Here is a 16,109-nt window from a genome sequence, read left to right on the forward strand (position 1 = left end):
CTTTCCAGTTCAAGACCACATTTCCGCTCTGGCTGGTGTAGCTCAGTGGATTGAGCGCGGGGCCTGCGAACCACACGATCACGGTTCAATTCCCAGTCAGGGCACGTGCCTGGGTTGCAGGCCGGTTCCCTGCAGGCCAGTTCCCAGCAGGGGATGCACAAAAGGCAACCATACATTGATGTTTCTCTCCCTCTCTCCTTCCCCCCCTTCCCCTCTAAAGATAAATAATAAAATATTTTTAAAAAATTAAAAAAAAAAAAAGACCACATTTCCCAGCATCCCTTGCAGGTATTTGATCAAGTCTGACCATTGGGACATGAATAGAAATGGTGGTGCAACTTGAGGTCAAGGTTCAAGGAAAGGAGCATACCCTCCCTTTTCTTCTTGCTGCTTCAAACACACCTTTTAGGGGGAGCTTGAGCAACCATCTTGGACAATGGGATATAAGGTGTGTGTGAGAATGGCACAGTAACAAGACAGAGGAAGAGAGATCTTTAATAATTATAGAGCTCACTGTTATATCCACCAGATGCAAGAATAACTTTCGAAGACCTTTCAGGGTTTTGATCTTATTTTATTGGCCAAGCTTAACCTGCGCAGGGGCGAACTCTCGGAGTGTCCTGAGACACGGTGCCCAGAGGGCTGCAGATGGGAGTCGCGCCGAGCACTTACAGCTAAGTCCTTATATAGGGGCGAGCAAGCAAGCGTTGAACAGAAGCAGACGTGGCAGTTAGCTGTTTGCTGACAGAGACCTCGCATGGGAACAGGGTGGGGTTTCAAAATTCAAAGCTAAGCAGATTACAATCAGCCTGTTTTGCTCTGAGTGGAACACTTACATACTGCAGGATGTCTGCTCAGCCTTTGTTTGCATGCTGTTCCTTCTTCCTGTTTTGCTGTGGTCAGGCTATGTTCTCAATTTCCCAGATCTCAACACTCACCAGGTAGAATACCTGCTTGGACCTTATGTGAGAAAAAGTAACTTCTATCCTATTTGTTAACTATTACTTTGTATCTCTCTGTGGCTGCAGCCAAGTTAATATCCTAACTAATAAAATAATAGTTGGGCAGCTCTGAGTGCTCAGCTGAAGCTGAAAACCATAACCATGAAATAGTTCCATGGAACCACTGAATAATTATCTGCTAACATATATAGCAGCCTTCATTAGCCAGTGTAGAAGGCAGAGGTAGGCTTGACCTGGGCTTGTGGGTTCAAAGGTCAGGTATGAAAGAAGTCAAGTCCAGGAGGGAGCAAATGGTTGGAAATCAAGTGACTGAGATGAGCTTACTTGTACTGGAGAAAAGAGGGAATGGACTAGAGGTGAAAGAGCCAGGGTCATAGGAGTGAGAGAATGAAAGAGTTCGCAGTCCTGGGGTTTTCACACAGCATGATTGTGAAATGTAGCAGTCCACACAATTACCTGCATTTGTATCATTATATTGATAAGGATTTTCATAACCCACAGATAAAAACCTAAATCAAACCATTTTAAGTCCCAATGTCAGTGCCATATTACATTGCTAGTAGGGCAGGGCTGGATCAGGGAATGTAAAAGATTTTATCAGGAATTTCTGTCAGCTTTTCTCTGCTGTATTGGCTTCATTCTCAGGCAGAGTCTTCCCATGAAGTAGGCAAAGATGACCTGGAAAATATAAAAGTACCAGGACTGTTCTTGGACTCTCCACTCACATTCCCAAACCAATCTCCATGTCCAGGAGGATGGGATACTTTGATAGGCTAGGCCAGGTTCTTGATCCATACCTGAAACAATGCTGGGGTGGGATCAACCCATTCAAACCACCTGGACTCAAAGTGGGGGAATGGTGGTTCTCTAAAGAAAATTAGAGTGATGAGAGCCAGAGGAAGTTGGTTGGATTCTGGGTAGGCAAAATAACACACATCTGCTACTGTGGGCCTCACCTGCCCTTCATCCACCTGTGTATTTCAGACACTGGCCAACCATATAGACTTCTGTCTAAATAAAAAGTATTGTCTGGTTCTGTAACCAGGTCCAGCTTCTTTGCACACCAGATCTGGGGTCTGGGACTCTGTCACTCAATTGATCAATTTGTCACACTGGACAAATTCTATCCTCTTTAGGGCCCCAATTTCCTTACATGTAAAATGAGAATGCTAAGCCAGATTAGTGATTTTTGAATTGTTCTTTAGCTGTAAAATAATGGAACAGCTTTACTCTGGCTGATGTGACTCAGTTGTTTGGAATGCTCTTGTAAAGGTTGCAGGTTCAATACCTAGTCAGGGCACATAACTACATTTGCGGGTTTTATCCCTGGTCCAGGCAATGCTTCTCCCTCACATCAATGTTTCTCTCTTTCTTCCTCTTCCTCTAAAAGTGATAAAAAATGTTTTTTCCTGTGAGGATTAAAAAAAAAAAAGAACAGCTTTGGTGGAAGGGGATGTAGGGAATGGAACTGATATCCTGTATTCTCAGCCCTCCCCTTCCCCACTCATACTAGCAATGAATGAATTAATTCTACAACTCCAGGGAATGTAGTTTGAAAACCACTGGACCAAGTCCTCCAAGGGATTCCTCTGAGACTGTCTTTATCTTCCCACCTCCATATTAGGATGGAAGGAAATCTCTCTCTACTTTGTTCCAATGTTTGGGGGCTTAAAATAAGGAATGTAAAAGTGGTTTTCTCTCCAAACTAATACACAAAGTAGTTCCATAGAGTGCCTCGCTTTGACTATTAGTTGGAAGAAAGGCTCCCTCATCCACAGGGTGAAAGGAATTGCTCCTCACCTATGGGTATGACCAGCAATAAGTCAAAGAGATGCAATCCTCTGGAGTGACTCAAAAGTTATAACCATAGGATTGATGGATAATAGGCCACAAGTAACAACCATAGTTTTCTAATGCCTTGCTTCTTTTTCAAGCTCATAAAATGCCAAAAGTTTCCATTCACAGACAGAAACCATTACCAAGTCACAAAAACCCAGTGTGTAAAATATATGCAGCAAAACTGCATGATTTCAAATGTGCATGTGGGGTTCTAGAAAATTATTTGAATTCATAAGATGCCTTGTGAGCCATGCCGTGTGCCAGGTACTTGGGTTAAAATGACAAACAAACCTAGCAGGGTAGCTCAGTTGGTCAGAGCATTGTCCTGATACCCCAAGGTTGCAAGTTCAATCCCAGGTCAGGATCAACCAATGAATGCATAAGTGGGACAACAAATATCAATGTTTCCCTTTCTCTCTAAAATCAAATAAAATTTTTAATAAATGTTTATAAAATTATGAAAAACACAAATTGATCTACACTCTCATAATGCCTGTAGTTTAGTGGGAGTGACAAACATTGACCCAATAATCTTGCAAATAATTAGAAACTTAGATTCAAAAGTTATGATGGAGAAGTACAAGGAGATGCGAGTCAGGAACTACTAGCTAGATTCGAAGTCAGGAAGATCTGTCTTAACCCTAATGCAGGTTGTCCTAAGCTCTGGGCAAGTCCTTCCCTTTATCTGCACCTCAGTTAACTCATCTGTAACATGGTGACATAACATGTGCTTCTGAGGAACTCTTACCCACTTATCAAGATTTGACCTAGGCATTTTCACCTCATGATGCATTCCTTGGCATTCTAGGCTATTCCAGATGGCCTTGCTCTGAGCTTACAGGTACAAGTGGATGTACCTGTTCCTGCACATTTCATGTTGCAAATTTCCCAATTAAAGGCTAAGCTCTCAAGGCTGGAGTTTGTATTTTATCTCTGTGTTCCTAGTGCATTATAGTATCTGGCTCATAGCAGGTGCTAACAAATATTTGCTGAATGACTGGATGGATAGGGAGAGTACACTGTGGAATATGGAGTGTTAATATCATTATGAAACCTGACATAACACGTTTGCTGGCTAATTGTCTCATCTGAGGTCATAAGATTGGGTGAGAATCATATAGGCTGTGAAGCCATTAAGTGCTCAGCTGATGTTCCAGTTCTGATTATTTACTGTGCATTTTTGGGTAGGTTATTGAACCACTTTTAGCCTCTGTATTTATTTGTATTAGGAATTATACTACCTTACAGGGTTGTAGAGTTTGGGAAACAAAAAATGTTATTTACAGTCAACTTAATTTAAGCAAAGGAGCAGGTGGAGGGGAGGAGAACCAGAGGAAGGCAGTTCCCTGCAGCAGTGATTGGCTGGATGAGCTGGGCCTCCCCAAGGAGAAACAAGGCTTAGGAGTCAGAAAACTGAGTAAGCAAAAGTCCAGGCTTAAGCTCTAACTCTGTCTCTCCATCTCCAAAATGGAGGTGATAACTTGAACTTTGCTGAAGAATAAGATGCTCCAGTGCAAGATGTATAGGATGGCACAAGAAAACCCACATCTGGGGACTTCCAGCCAAGATGGAAGAGTAGGTAGATACACTTTGCCTCCTTGAACAACCAAAAGAAGGGCAACATATTTAAAAACAAAAAATAACCAGAACTGCCTGAAAAATCAAACTGCATGGAAGTGTGACAACCAAGGAGTTAAAGAAACATTCATCCAGACTGGTAGGAGGAGCGGAGATGGGCAGCTGGGGAGGAGAGGACTTGTGATAAAGTAGTGGCTGGAGGACCAGGGCGGGCAGGGTGGCAGCTGGCAGATCAGGTGAGGCAGCAGCTTGTAGAGCAGGCAGTTGCATGTTTGCGTGAGGATAAACTGGGAGGAATAACAGAGGAGCAAGACAAACTGCGCAACCCAGGGTTCCAGTGCAGGGAAATAAAGCTGCAAAACCTCTGAATGAAAAAATCTGTGGAGGGTTGAGGTGGCAGGACAAACTCCCAGCTTCACAGGAGAATTCGTTGGAGAAACTCACAGGGTCCTAGAACATACACAAAACCACCCACCTAGAAATCAGCACCATAAGGGCCCAATTTGCTTATGGGTAGCAGAGGAGGTGACTGAAAGCCCTCAAAGAACTGAGCAAGCAGCATTGTTCCCTCTCAGACCCCCTCCCCCACATACAGTGCCAGAGAGCAGCCAAGTGGGTTGCCCTGCCCTGGTAAATACCTAAGGTTCTGCCCTTTACAAGTAATACGTGTTCTGAGACAAAAACTATGGCCCAAATGAAAGAACAGAGCAAATCTCCAGAAAAAATACAAGCAATTAAGACATAGCAAACCTATCAGATGCAGAGTTCAAAACACTGGTAATCAGGATGCACACAGAAATGGTTGAGAATGGTAACAAAATAGAAGCAAAAGTGCAGGCTATGAAAAGTGAAACAAAGGAAAATGTACAAGGAACCAACAGTGAAGGGAAGGAAACCAGGTCTCAAATCAACAATTTGGAGCAGAAGGAAAAAGTAAACATTCAACCAGAACAGAATGAAGAAACAAAAATTCCAGAAATATCAGGTGAGAGGCTCAGGGACCTCTGGGACAACTTTAAACATTCCAACATCCGAATCATAGGAGTGCCAGAAAAAGAGGAAGACCAAGAAATTGTAAACTTATTTGAACAAATAATGGAGAGCTTCCCTAATCTGGCAAAGGAATAGACCTCCAGAAGTCCTGGAAGCTCAAAGAGAGTCTGAAAAAAGTTGGACTCAAGGAAGCACACACTAAAGCACATTATAATTATATTACCCAAGATTAAAAATAAGGAGAGAATCTTAAAAGCAACAAGAGAAAAGGAGACAGTTAGCTACAAAAGACTTCCCATAAGACTGTCAGCTGATTTTTCAAAGAGACCTTACAGGCAAGAAGGGGCTGGAAAGAAGTATTGGAAGACATGAAAGGCAAAGACCTACATCCAAGATTGCTCTATCCAGCAAAGCTATCATTTAGAATGTAGGGCAGATAAGTGCTTACCAGATAAAATCAAGTAAAGGAGTTCATCATCATCAAGCCCTTATTATATGAAACATTAAAGGTACTTATGTTACAGGACAGCCCCGAGGGGGGTATATGATATACTATTATTGAAAAGACCCCCCCACCTTTTTTTTCCTCCAGGGGTCCCACCCCCACTAGATTTGCTATGCCTGCTGCCAGAGGAAAGACGTCTCTCAATGCCAGAGATTTGTGAAAATAATTTATTTAAAAGCTATACAGACTTAAAGTAGTAACTTAACATCTCTATTAAAATACTTAAGTCCTTTAGAATACCCATAGACACACAAAGTCCTTCCTTCTCCCTATGCCCTAGTCTGGGGTACCATATTTCAGGAAAAGAAAGAGATGGTGGTTCGGGCTCCTGGCACCATCAACTGGGTCACTGCCACAATCCCTAGTTAATCCAAAGCCATATAGCACCTTATCTTGGCCCACCAGCAAGAACCCATTCACCCCTTTTCTTCTAGGCAAAGTCTCTCCTGCTTCCTAAGCCACGTGACAAAAGGGAGCACCCCAAAGCATGGGGTTTTCCCTTCAAAAGCCATGTAGTCCTGCCCTGGCATGGCTGCCATGCCTGGGTTTAAATCCCAGCACGTCTTCCTCTGCAGCCCCATTTCCAACTCCTCCCACAGTTGGTTACACCTGCCAACATTCCTGTATTCTTCTAGCTTTACCTGGCTGCCATAGTAAGTCTGGGCAAGTGTGGTCCCATGGCATGGAGCCAATCTTCTCCAAGCTGTCATGCAGGCTTTGTAACCAGGGGGAGTTGCCTCCCAGAGACATCTAAGGTGGAAGTCACTTCCATCCCCTTAGCTCAAAGGGCTACAGCTGTTTAACATATCTATAAAACCAGTTAAAGGTTATAGATATGTTAAATGACCATGCCAGAGGTTAAATGCAAAGCTATTGCTATATAACACAGCTCTGAATGGCCCTGCTCCATGTGTCCCATCCCTCAGCTCAGACTTGTGGGAGTGGGAACATTCTATATATATATTTCTAATATTTCCTGGACACCTTGAGTTCTGGATCCCATTACAAATCCCTATTTGAGGCCCCCCTCTTGGCTCCATCCTGTTACACTTATCTAAGAAAAAGAAGATCAAAACCTATGAACTGTAAAATGACAATAACCTCACAACTATCAACAACTAACCCCCAAAAAACAAAAACAAAAACTAAGCAAACAACTAGAACAGGAACAGATTCACAGAAATGGAGATCACATGGAGGGTTAGCAACAGGGGAGTGGGAGGGAGAGAATGGGGTAAAGGATACAGGGAATAAAAAGCATAAATAGTAAGTACAAAACAGTGGGAGGTTTAGAATAGTAGGAGAAATGGAAAAGCCAAGGAATGTACATGTATGACCCATGGACATGAACTAAGGTGTGGGAATGATGGTGGAAGGGTGGGTACAGGATGGAGGGGAATAAAGGGGAGGAAAACATGGGACAACTATAATAGCATAATCAATAAATTAAAAAAAATATGCCCTGGCTGGTGTAGCTCAGTGGATTGAGCGCGGGCCTGCGAACCACACGATCGAGGTTTGATTGCCAGTCAGGGCACATGCCTGGGTTACAGGCCAGGTCCCCAGTGGGAGACAGGTGACAGGCAACCATACATCGATGTTTCTCTCCCACTCTTTCTCCTTCCCTTTACCTCTCTCTAAAAATAAATAAATAAACTATTTAAAAAATTAATTAATTTAAAAAATAAATTAATTTAAAAAAATAAACACCCCCCCACCCCCACCCCCACCCCCCTTCCTGGCAGCAGCCAGCCCTAAATTAAACCTGGGCTTGGCCAGCTGCTCCTATGTTACCACAAGCACTCCTTTGTTGCCACAGCCCTCCACCTCTCGGAAGAAAAGCCGACTTAGGCTGGGAGGGTGGGGGTGGGGCCCAGTGGGGGATATTACCGGTAGACGCACCGGATGTGGGTAGGCGGAGCCTCCACTAACACCGCGAAGGGCGCAGCCATTAGCCAATGGGGAGTGAGGTGTTTCTTTTTCCGCCAATAGGGGGGCCAAGGTGGTTCCTGATAAACTGCTCTAGTTAGGGCCTCATGGTAACGGTGCTACTGTTTGTGAATTACTCACTCCTGGTTTTCCTCGCAGATCTTGGTTCCTGACGTCCAGAAGATGAAGATAGAGGAGGTGAAGAGCACCACGAAGACTCAGCGCATTGCCTCCCACAGCCACGTGAAGGGGCTGGGGCTGGACGAGAGCGGCTTGGCCAAGCAGGCAGCCTCCGGGCTGGTGGGCCAGGAGAACGCGCGAGAGGTAGGGCTGCCTCGCTGGTGGGTTTGGGGATTGGGCGGTTGAGCAGGGCTGCTGCTGCAAAGAGCCGCTAAGGTGCGGGTTCAGAGCCGGGTATGCGCTAGAGTGTCCCGCTTAAGTTTTTTCAGGTCAGTGAAAATTGCCTGTGAGGCGAGGAGGCGCCTCACTGGGACTGGGAGTGAGGCCGTTCCGGAAGAGCAGGTGACGACCCAACGGGAGTCGTGACTGCTTGCTTCATCTCATTGACAGTATATCTTGAGTGAGTCCTCCCGCCCAACTCCTTCTAGTGCTCTGTTCGCGAGGCTGAGTTCCAGCAGAGAACAAGATTAGTTAGGTCCCTGCTCCTAATGGGGCTTACATTCTAGTATGGTGAAAGGCAGACGGTAAATTTTTAAACCTGTAAGGACAATAATTATTTGTTGCTGGGGGCCACTTCCTGCGGGGCTTTAATGGCTAAGATAAGGAATTTGGATTTTTTGTCAGTGGTGTGGGAGACTGGGAGTTTTAAAGTATGGCAGTGATCAGCCTTAAAAAGTTCACTGTGATTCCGAGCCTGGGAACAAAAAAGGAAGTGAGTTACAGGGAGGAACAGTCTATCCATACTTTCAGCATCCTTTTGACAATTCCAATTCTACCCACTCTTGTTAGGTGGTAATAGTGCCAAGTTTTTTTTCATCTACATTATAATGACAAAACTATTTGAGCTTTTTTGTGGTATTATTTCTTGCATATTAAAAATTTGAGGGTGGGAGATGTCACTTCACCTACCCACTTCCCACTCAGTTTAGTAATGGTAATGCTGGGATTTGTATGCAGGTGTAATTCTGACTCCCAGTTTAGTGCTCTCTATGATCTCAGAGCCACCTGTCAGTTGCTGTGTTCTCAGGTCAGATTTATGCCTCTTGGCCTTACCGTGGTTTCTTCAGGACCCCTAGCTGGGGACCTGGCCTATACAACTCAGGCATGAGCCCTGAGTGGGAATCAGACTTACAGCCTTTTTGTTTGCAGGCTGGTTCTCAATCCATGGAACCACACCAGCTAGGGAGACCTTGTTGTGTGTGCTTTAGCAACTACAGAAACCTTAATGTGAATTAAGACTGTTTACTCCTAGACTTAAACATCTAGGTAGTAACTTAACATCTCCATTAAAATACTTAAGCCCTTTAGACTTAAGTCCATAGACACACAAAGTCCTTCCTTCTTCCTGTGCCCTAGTCTGGGGTACCATATTTCAGGAAAAGAAAGAGATGGTGGTTCGGGCTCCTGGCACCATCAACTGGGTCACTGCCACAATCCCTAGTTAATCCAAAGCCATATGGCACCTTCTCTTGGCCCACCAGCAAGAACCCTTTCACCCCTTTTCTTCTAGGCAAAGTCTCTCCTGCTTCCTAAGCCACGTGGCAAAAGGGAGCACCCCAAAGCATGGGGTTTTCCCTTCAAAAGCCATGTAGTCCTGCCCTGGCATGGCTGCCATGCCTGGGTTTAAATCCCAGCACCAGTCTTCCTCTGCAGCCCCATTTCCAACTCCTCCCACAGTTGGTTACACCTGCCAACATTCTTGTATTCTTCTAGCTTTATCTGGCTGCCATAGTAAGTCTGGGTAAATGTGGCCCCATGGCATGTGCTAATAGAAAGGGCCCCCCCCCAAAAAAAAGCCTCTGGCTTCCATTTAGACCATCATCTTTTCAAAAAGGCAATATTGACATAGTCATGGTGGCTTTCACATTTCTCTTTATATAGCTTCTGCTTACCAAGGACCTATTACTGCAGATAGCTAACATTAGTTGAATGCTTGTTATGTGCCAAGCACTGTACTAAGCAGCTTTATCTCCTGTATGTCTTGTTTTCACCTCTAATAGGTGTCTATCCCATTTTATTATGACACATTTCAGGCATACAGAAAAGTTGTAAGGCTTGTGTAGTGAAAACTTGTAAGGCTTGTGTAGTGAAAACTTGTGTGCCTAAATTCTACAATTAACATATTACTCTGTTGCTCTATCATATATCTATCTGTTCATTTATCAATCTACCAAATTAAATCCATTTTCACATTTTAAATTAAGTTGCAAACAGTAGTACATTTTACCCTTAAACCTTAACGTGTATGCCACTGTCATAAATTCAGTTGTCAGATAATGAAACTGTAGCTCACAGAGGTTAAGTAGGTAGGTCCAAGGTTGCTCAGGTGGTAATGGTAGAGCCAGGATTTAAACCCTGGTCTATTGAATCTAGAATCCATGCTCTGAACTGTGATGCTGTATGCCTTTGTTTGACTATGAGGATAGAAACAAGATAATATTAAACACCCAGAATCTAACTCATTATAGGGGCTCAGTATTTATTGAATTAATAGGCATCCCAGCTCAGCTACCAGATCCTTGTATGATCTAGTCATGTGTAATGTGCGACTGGTCATATTAGCTGTCTTACTGGTGTTTAATATCTTCATCTGAAAAACGAGTTGGACTAAGTGATCTTTGAAAGACCTTTCCAGTTTTTACTTTCTGCATTTTAGTATTCACTGAACATAGCTCATTGGAGAGAAGTTGGAGCTTAAACTGAGGAAGATTAAATGGAAGAGGTTCTAGTGTGTGAATAAGAGTACATATCCAAGGTTTAGAAAATCTCTTGCACCTCCTTTGAGTTTCCCAAAGACTTTTAGTGCTGAGGATTATGATATCCTGGGGTTCAATGAAAAGACCATGGTGGCTCCATCTTTTTAGGCATGCAGCATCTGAAGAATAGCTTATAGGCTCTATGAAGGGCACTGTGCTTTTCCAGCTGAGCCAGAAATGGAATAGAGCACGTCTACATGCGTTCCTTGATCCCACAGTTTTTGAGAGGCTGTCTTATGTGTGATACCAATAGTGGTAATAGAGGAGATAAGGTGTATTCACAACACCCTGCCAATAGGGTACAATGTCACAACTGCCCAGAGAGAAGAGCTAAGGCAAGAAATTGATCTTGAATATTTGAAAGGCATTCAGTGAATCTTGTGCCACAAGTTTAACCTCATGTGCAGCATTCTGGGACACTTAACTGATGGTCAACTAGTATTGTATGTCACTGATTCTTAAACCTTAATAAGTTAATTTGGGAATCTGATAAAAGCTGTGAATCAAAAAATGCACATGTAAACATATGCATGTGCTTATGCATGTGCTTTTGCTTCCAATTTAATTTCCATTTTTAGGAAGTATGTGGCCTCCTATAGTCTATATCTGGTCCCCAGACTAAAAGTCACTGCCCTCATTTGTATTTCTACTGTCTACACAGTAGCCATCAAGATCTTTTTAAAAAGATTTTATTTATTTTTAGAGAGAGGGGAAGGGACGGAAAAAGAGGGACAGAAACATCAATGTGTGAGAGAAATGATGGGTTGCTCTCACATCCCCAACTAGGGGTCTGGCCTGCAACCTAGGCGTGTGCCCTGACTGGGAACTGAACCTATAACCTTTTGGTTCGCAGGCTGGCACTCAGTCCATCAACCACACCAGCCAGGACAAGATCTTTTAGAAACAAATCATCGTAACATGACACATACCCTAATACCTTTTATTAGCTTCCCATCACATGTATAATAAAATCCAAACTTTAATGTGGACTCTTAACATTCTGTTCTGAGTTCTGTCCTCTGCCTGTCTTTCAACATCATCTTTCCATTCTCTTTGTTCACTGTACCTTGGTCACTGTATATAGTCTTTCTGTCCCTTACACACACTAAGCTCATTTCTGTATTTTGAATTTGCTCTTTCCGTTGAATGCAATTCTAACTCTGCCTTGCTCAGAGCTTTGCATATCAAATATATTGTCATCAGAGAGGTCTTCCCAGATCACTCTTTCTAGAGTAACCTCTGCCCCAAGCATTCACTATATCATTACCCTTTGTTCTTTATGGTAGTGATCTTGTACAATATCTTTGTGATTGTCTCCTCCACAGGGATAGGTGCTCTGTAAGCACAAGCCTTTTCTGTCTTGCCCTCCACTGCCTCCGGCACCTAGAACAGTGCCTGCAGTATATTGGCAGTGCAATATTAGTTGAATCACTATGTGAATTGTTTGGACCAGAGACTGGACCTTTTCCCCTTGTGAAACACTTTAATACTAATTTATTATTTCCATTGTGGTGTCTAGGCATGTGGTGTGATAGTAGAATTAATCAAAAGCAAGAAAATGGCTGGAAGAGCTGTCTTGTTGGCTGGGCCTCCTGGAACTGGCAAGGTACTAATTTTCTCTTCTTTTTTTTTTAATCTACCCAAAAGAATGATCTTCATGTCTAAGCCACATTAAATTTGTGTCTTAACTAGTCTTTGTTTATCTAAATTGGTTATATTTACGTTTTTAAAGCTAATGTGCAATAACACAACTGAGTATCTAAAATCCAATGCTTCTGAAATCCAGATTATCCTGGATGACGACCTCCTGAGAAGAGAGAATGAAGTCCTTGGAGTGATCTCATTGTCTTTAGAATTTGACTTATATCTCTTTCAAGTCTGGTTTGCTCTGGAAATACATTTCTGTTTGTCTAGGGCTGCATAAAATCTTCAGAGTGACATCTGGAGTGGGGAAGAAAACCAATCAGCAAGCATTTTTCTGAATGCTAACTTTATCCAGCACTATTCTGACTGTGTGAGAAATGGAGAAAAAAAGGAAGATGGAAGGAATTGCAGATATGGTTTTTATCTTCAAGGGGCTTTCAGGACAGAAAGAGGAAACTTTGACAGCCCAAAAATGCTTTAGTTGAACACTGATCCTAAATGCAGTTGGAAATAGAGCAGGAGGCACACTAAGCATTGGCAAAGCTGGACAGGTTGATTCTTGACATTTGTCCTGCAGAATAGGGAGAAGAGTTGGCTTTGCAGGGAAGAAAAGGGCCTTGCACGAGGGATTCATTAGCGGAGTGGCTGGATACTTGAAATGGCCTAAGTCCCCAGTCTGAGCCCTGCTTCTTTTTCAAAAGGGCCACATGGTACAGGAGAGAGTTGCAGCTTGGGATTATGTTTATGAGGTTTGTTCAGAAGGTATCTAGCCATGTAATATGAAAAATAAAAGACATTAGAAAAAACAGTATATGCATGACAGTGACACTTCAGACCCCTTCAAAATAGGCACCTGGGGACCTCACACAATCCTCCCAGTCACCATCAGCTGCTCCATCATATTTTCCTGAATCTCACTGATGGTCTGAAATCTCTTCCCTTTCAAAGGTGGTTTTAGTTTGGGGAAAAGCCAGAAGTCCCAGGATGCCATATGTGGGCTGTAAGGGGGATGAGTCACCTGGGTGATTTGATGTCTTGTCAAAAAACTCTGCTCCAAACATGATGCATGAGCGGGCACATTGTCGTGATGAAGCTGCCAATTACCAGTTGCCTATAGCTGCGGTCTTCTGAATCATCCGAATAGCTTCCGTGGAGGAATATTCAAACTTAATGCAAAATTTGATGCAGATTCTTGCTCCACTCACTCAGTTATTTTGAATGCAACAGCAACACAATACACATGCTCACTCAATGGTTTCTACTGCCCCCACTGACTAGTAAAGTCAAATCATCATTGTTCATGCATGCACATTCTAGCCCACTTGCCTTAGCTATAAGGTTACATCGATGTCTCTCAAACCATTCTCATATTAACAATGGTTGGACTTTTACCAAAGAGACTTGGTATAAAGAAATAGGCTTTAAATTCCAGCACTGTTGCTGACTTTCCAGGAAACCTGAGAAAGGTCCCTTACCCTTTCTGATATAGTGGTACATGCCCTATTTCAGGCAGATATAAACTGGTCAGTCGTGAGGTAAAGACTTTAATTATTATTTGAAATCATAAATTGAGTCGATGGTGTCTCTTATATTGGTGTCTTATAAAGAAGTGCTGTGTTTGTGGAAAAGTTTTTTTAAATTTTAAGGTGCCATATAAATGAACTTTCATTATCTCTGCAAGTAATATTAGCTTGTCTAATGAATTTACCATTTATTTGCTTTCTATTCTTATGTCTTAGACCCTAACACTCCACGTTTCTTGTTCCTAAAGTATAACATTTAGAAGTTTCTTCTAAAAGTTTACTAGTGACAAAGTAAGGGTTGTATTTGTTAAGTTCCCCTTGTTTTGAAAGTTAGTTATGTTGGAATAATAGTTCAGTTGACAGCTAATTTTTCCTCGGTACTTCTTCTCTCAATGGTATCTGCTACCTGTTGCCTTCTATTTTTGCTTTTGAGAAGCTTAATTTTGAGGGTTTTTGTTTTTTCTTTCTTGAATGTTTTAAGATATTTTTGGTTTCAGGGTTTGACTGTGACACGTTGAACAGTGAATTTATTGGGCTTAATATTAATTGTTCTTTTTGAGTCTGACTATTATGTCTCTAATGAATCTTGGGAAATTGTTAGCCTTTATTTCTTCAGAAATTGCCTTGCCCTGTTCTCTTAATTCTTCCCTCCTAGAAATTCAGTGTGTTGCTAAGTTTTACTGCAAAGGTTTTCAACCTGGGGTTGTTTTGCCACCACCCTACCCCACCCCTTTAAACCTGCCTGCCAAGGGACATTTGTGTAGAGACAGTGTCTAGAGACAGTTTTGGTTGTCACAACTTTGTCATATGGGCGGTGCTATAGGCATCTCATAGGTGGAGACCATGGGTACTGCTAAATATCCTACAATATGCACACGGTAGTCCCTACAACACGGAATTATTTGGCTCAGAATGTTAGTAGTGGCCAGATTGGGAAACCCTGGGCTAGAACTTTTCATTTTGTCTTGTCTTTCGACCTCTTTTTCATATTTCTTATCTTTTTTACTTTATCGCATTTTATTTTGCTGTAGTTTCTTTAGACCTTGGTTCCAATTTAATTGTCTGGTAAGCTATCACTAAACTGCTATTTAATCCAATTCATTGAATATTTTTTATTTTTCATTTTGAATATTTTGAAACCTACAAAGGAATAGAAAGAACAGTATGATGATCCTCTGTATTCCCTACACATAAATGAATGACTAATTGTAAATATTTTGTGGCATTTGCTTTTTGTCTACTTAATTCTAAACCATTTGAAAGTAAATACAAGGACATTTTCCTACATTACCAGGATACTGTCATTACACCCAAGAAATTTAATGTTGTTAACACTGTTAGTAGATGTCTAATTTATGGTAAAATTTCTGTGAATTGTTCCAGTGTTTGTTTCATTTTTTAATATTTTTAAATTTCAAAGATAACAAAGATCTCACATTGCATTCATTGTTATGTCTCTAGTTTGTCTTTATCTAGAACAATTACCCTCCCCAGAAATTGTTTTATTTTCTTTTATGACATTGACATTTTTGAAGAGTCCGGGACAGTTGTTTTGTAGAATATCCTACAGCTATTCTACAGTGATTTTGTTAAATATTAAACACTGGCACAATGTTGCACAGGTGATGTTGTGTCCTTCCGTTGCTTTACAACAGAAGGCTGATGCCGAATTCTGTGAAGGTACTGGTTTCCTTTATAATCTGTGAAGTGACATGTTGAGATATTTTGAATATTCTTTCCTCCTGTGGGTGTAGCATTCATTGACAGTCATTGCTTATCAGTCATCACATTGATGGTTGCAAAAATGAAGTTGTTTTTATTGTTAAATTTATTGGATGACATTGTTTAATAATATTTATTATATACTTTTCAGGTGTACAACTTACATAATATGACTTCTGTATACGCTATTGTTTGGCCACTACCTGATGTCTAGTCTCCTTCCGTCACTATGTATTTGATCCCCTCTACCCTCTTTATCCTCCTCTTATTCCCCTTCTCTGGTAACCACGATTCTGTTGTCTGTATGTATTAGTTTGGTTTTCTAAATTTATTTATTTTGTATGTTTGTTGATTTTTGTTTTATATCCCACATATGAGTGAATTCGTATGGTTCTTGTTTTGTTTCTATCTGACTTATTTAATTTAAGCATCATGCTCTCAAGAGCCACCTATGTGGTTGCAAATGGCATTATTTCAT

At 41.9% G+C, this 16,109-nt stretch overlaps 1 protein-coding gene and 1 long non-coding RNA gene across 4 annotated transcripts in view; one reads left to right on the forward strand and one right to left on the reverse strand.

Annotated features, from left to right (window-relative positions):
- Positions 1 to 16,109, forward strand: part of RUVBL1 (RuvB like AAA ATPase 1) — a 94,214-nt gene that overhangs the window by 16,620 nt on the left and 61,485 nt on the right. The window contains exons 2-3 of one of the 3 annotated variants that reach the window (XM_037139651.2): positions 7,966 to 8,130; positions 12,262 to 12,348. In XM_037139651.2, coding sequence (XP_036995546.1) covers positions 7,990 to 8,130; positions 12,262 to 12,348 — 228 coding nt within the window. In that variant the 5' untranslated portion in view covers positions 7,966 to 7,989. Of the gene's footprint in view, positions 1 to 7,864; positions 8,131 to 12,261; positions 12,349 to 16,109 lie in introns of those variants that run through there. The other 2 variants (XM_037139650.2, XM_053670302.1) reach the window with 2 other exon arrangements.
- LOC128628168 (uncharacterized) lies at positions 568 to 7,707 on the reverse strand. The gene is made up of 3 exons (XR_008392495.1): positions 7,643 to 7,707; positions 6,519 to 6,685; positions 568 to 1,640 (listed from the first exon to the last, which is right to left on the reverse strand). It is a non-coding gene; the product is annotated as an uncharacterized LOC128628168 (long non-coding RNA).

This window comes from Artibeus jamaicensis, unplaced genomic scaffold (assembly GCF_021234435.1).
Source record: "Artibeus jamaicensis isolate MK-2021 breed Jamaican fruit bat unplaced genomic scaffold, CSHL_Jam_final contig_558, whole genome shotgun sequence".
In the NCBI taxonomy this organism is placed as follows: Eukaryota; Metazoa; Chordata; class Mammalia; order Chiroptera; family Phyllostomidae; genus Artibeus; species Artibeus jamaicensis.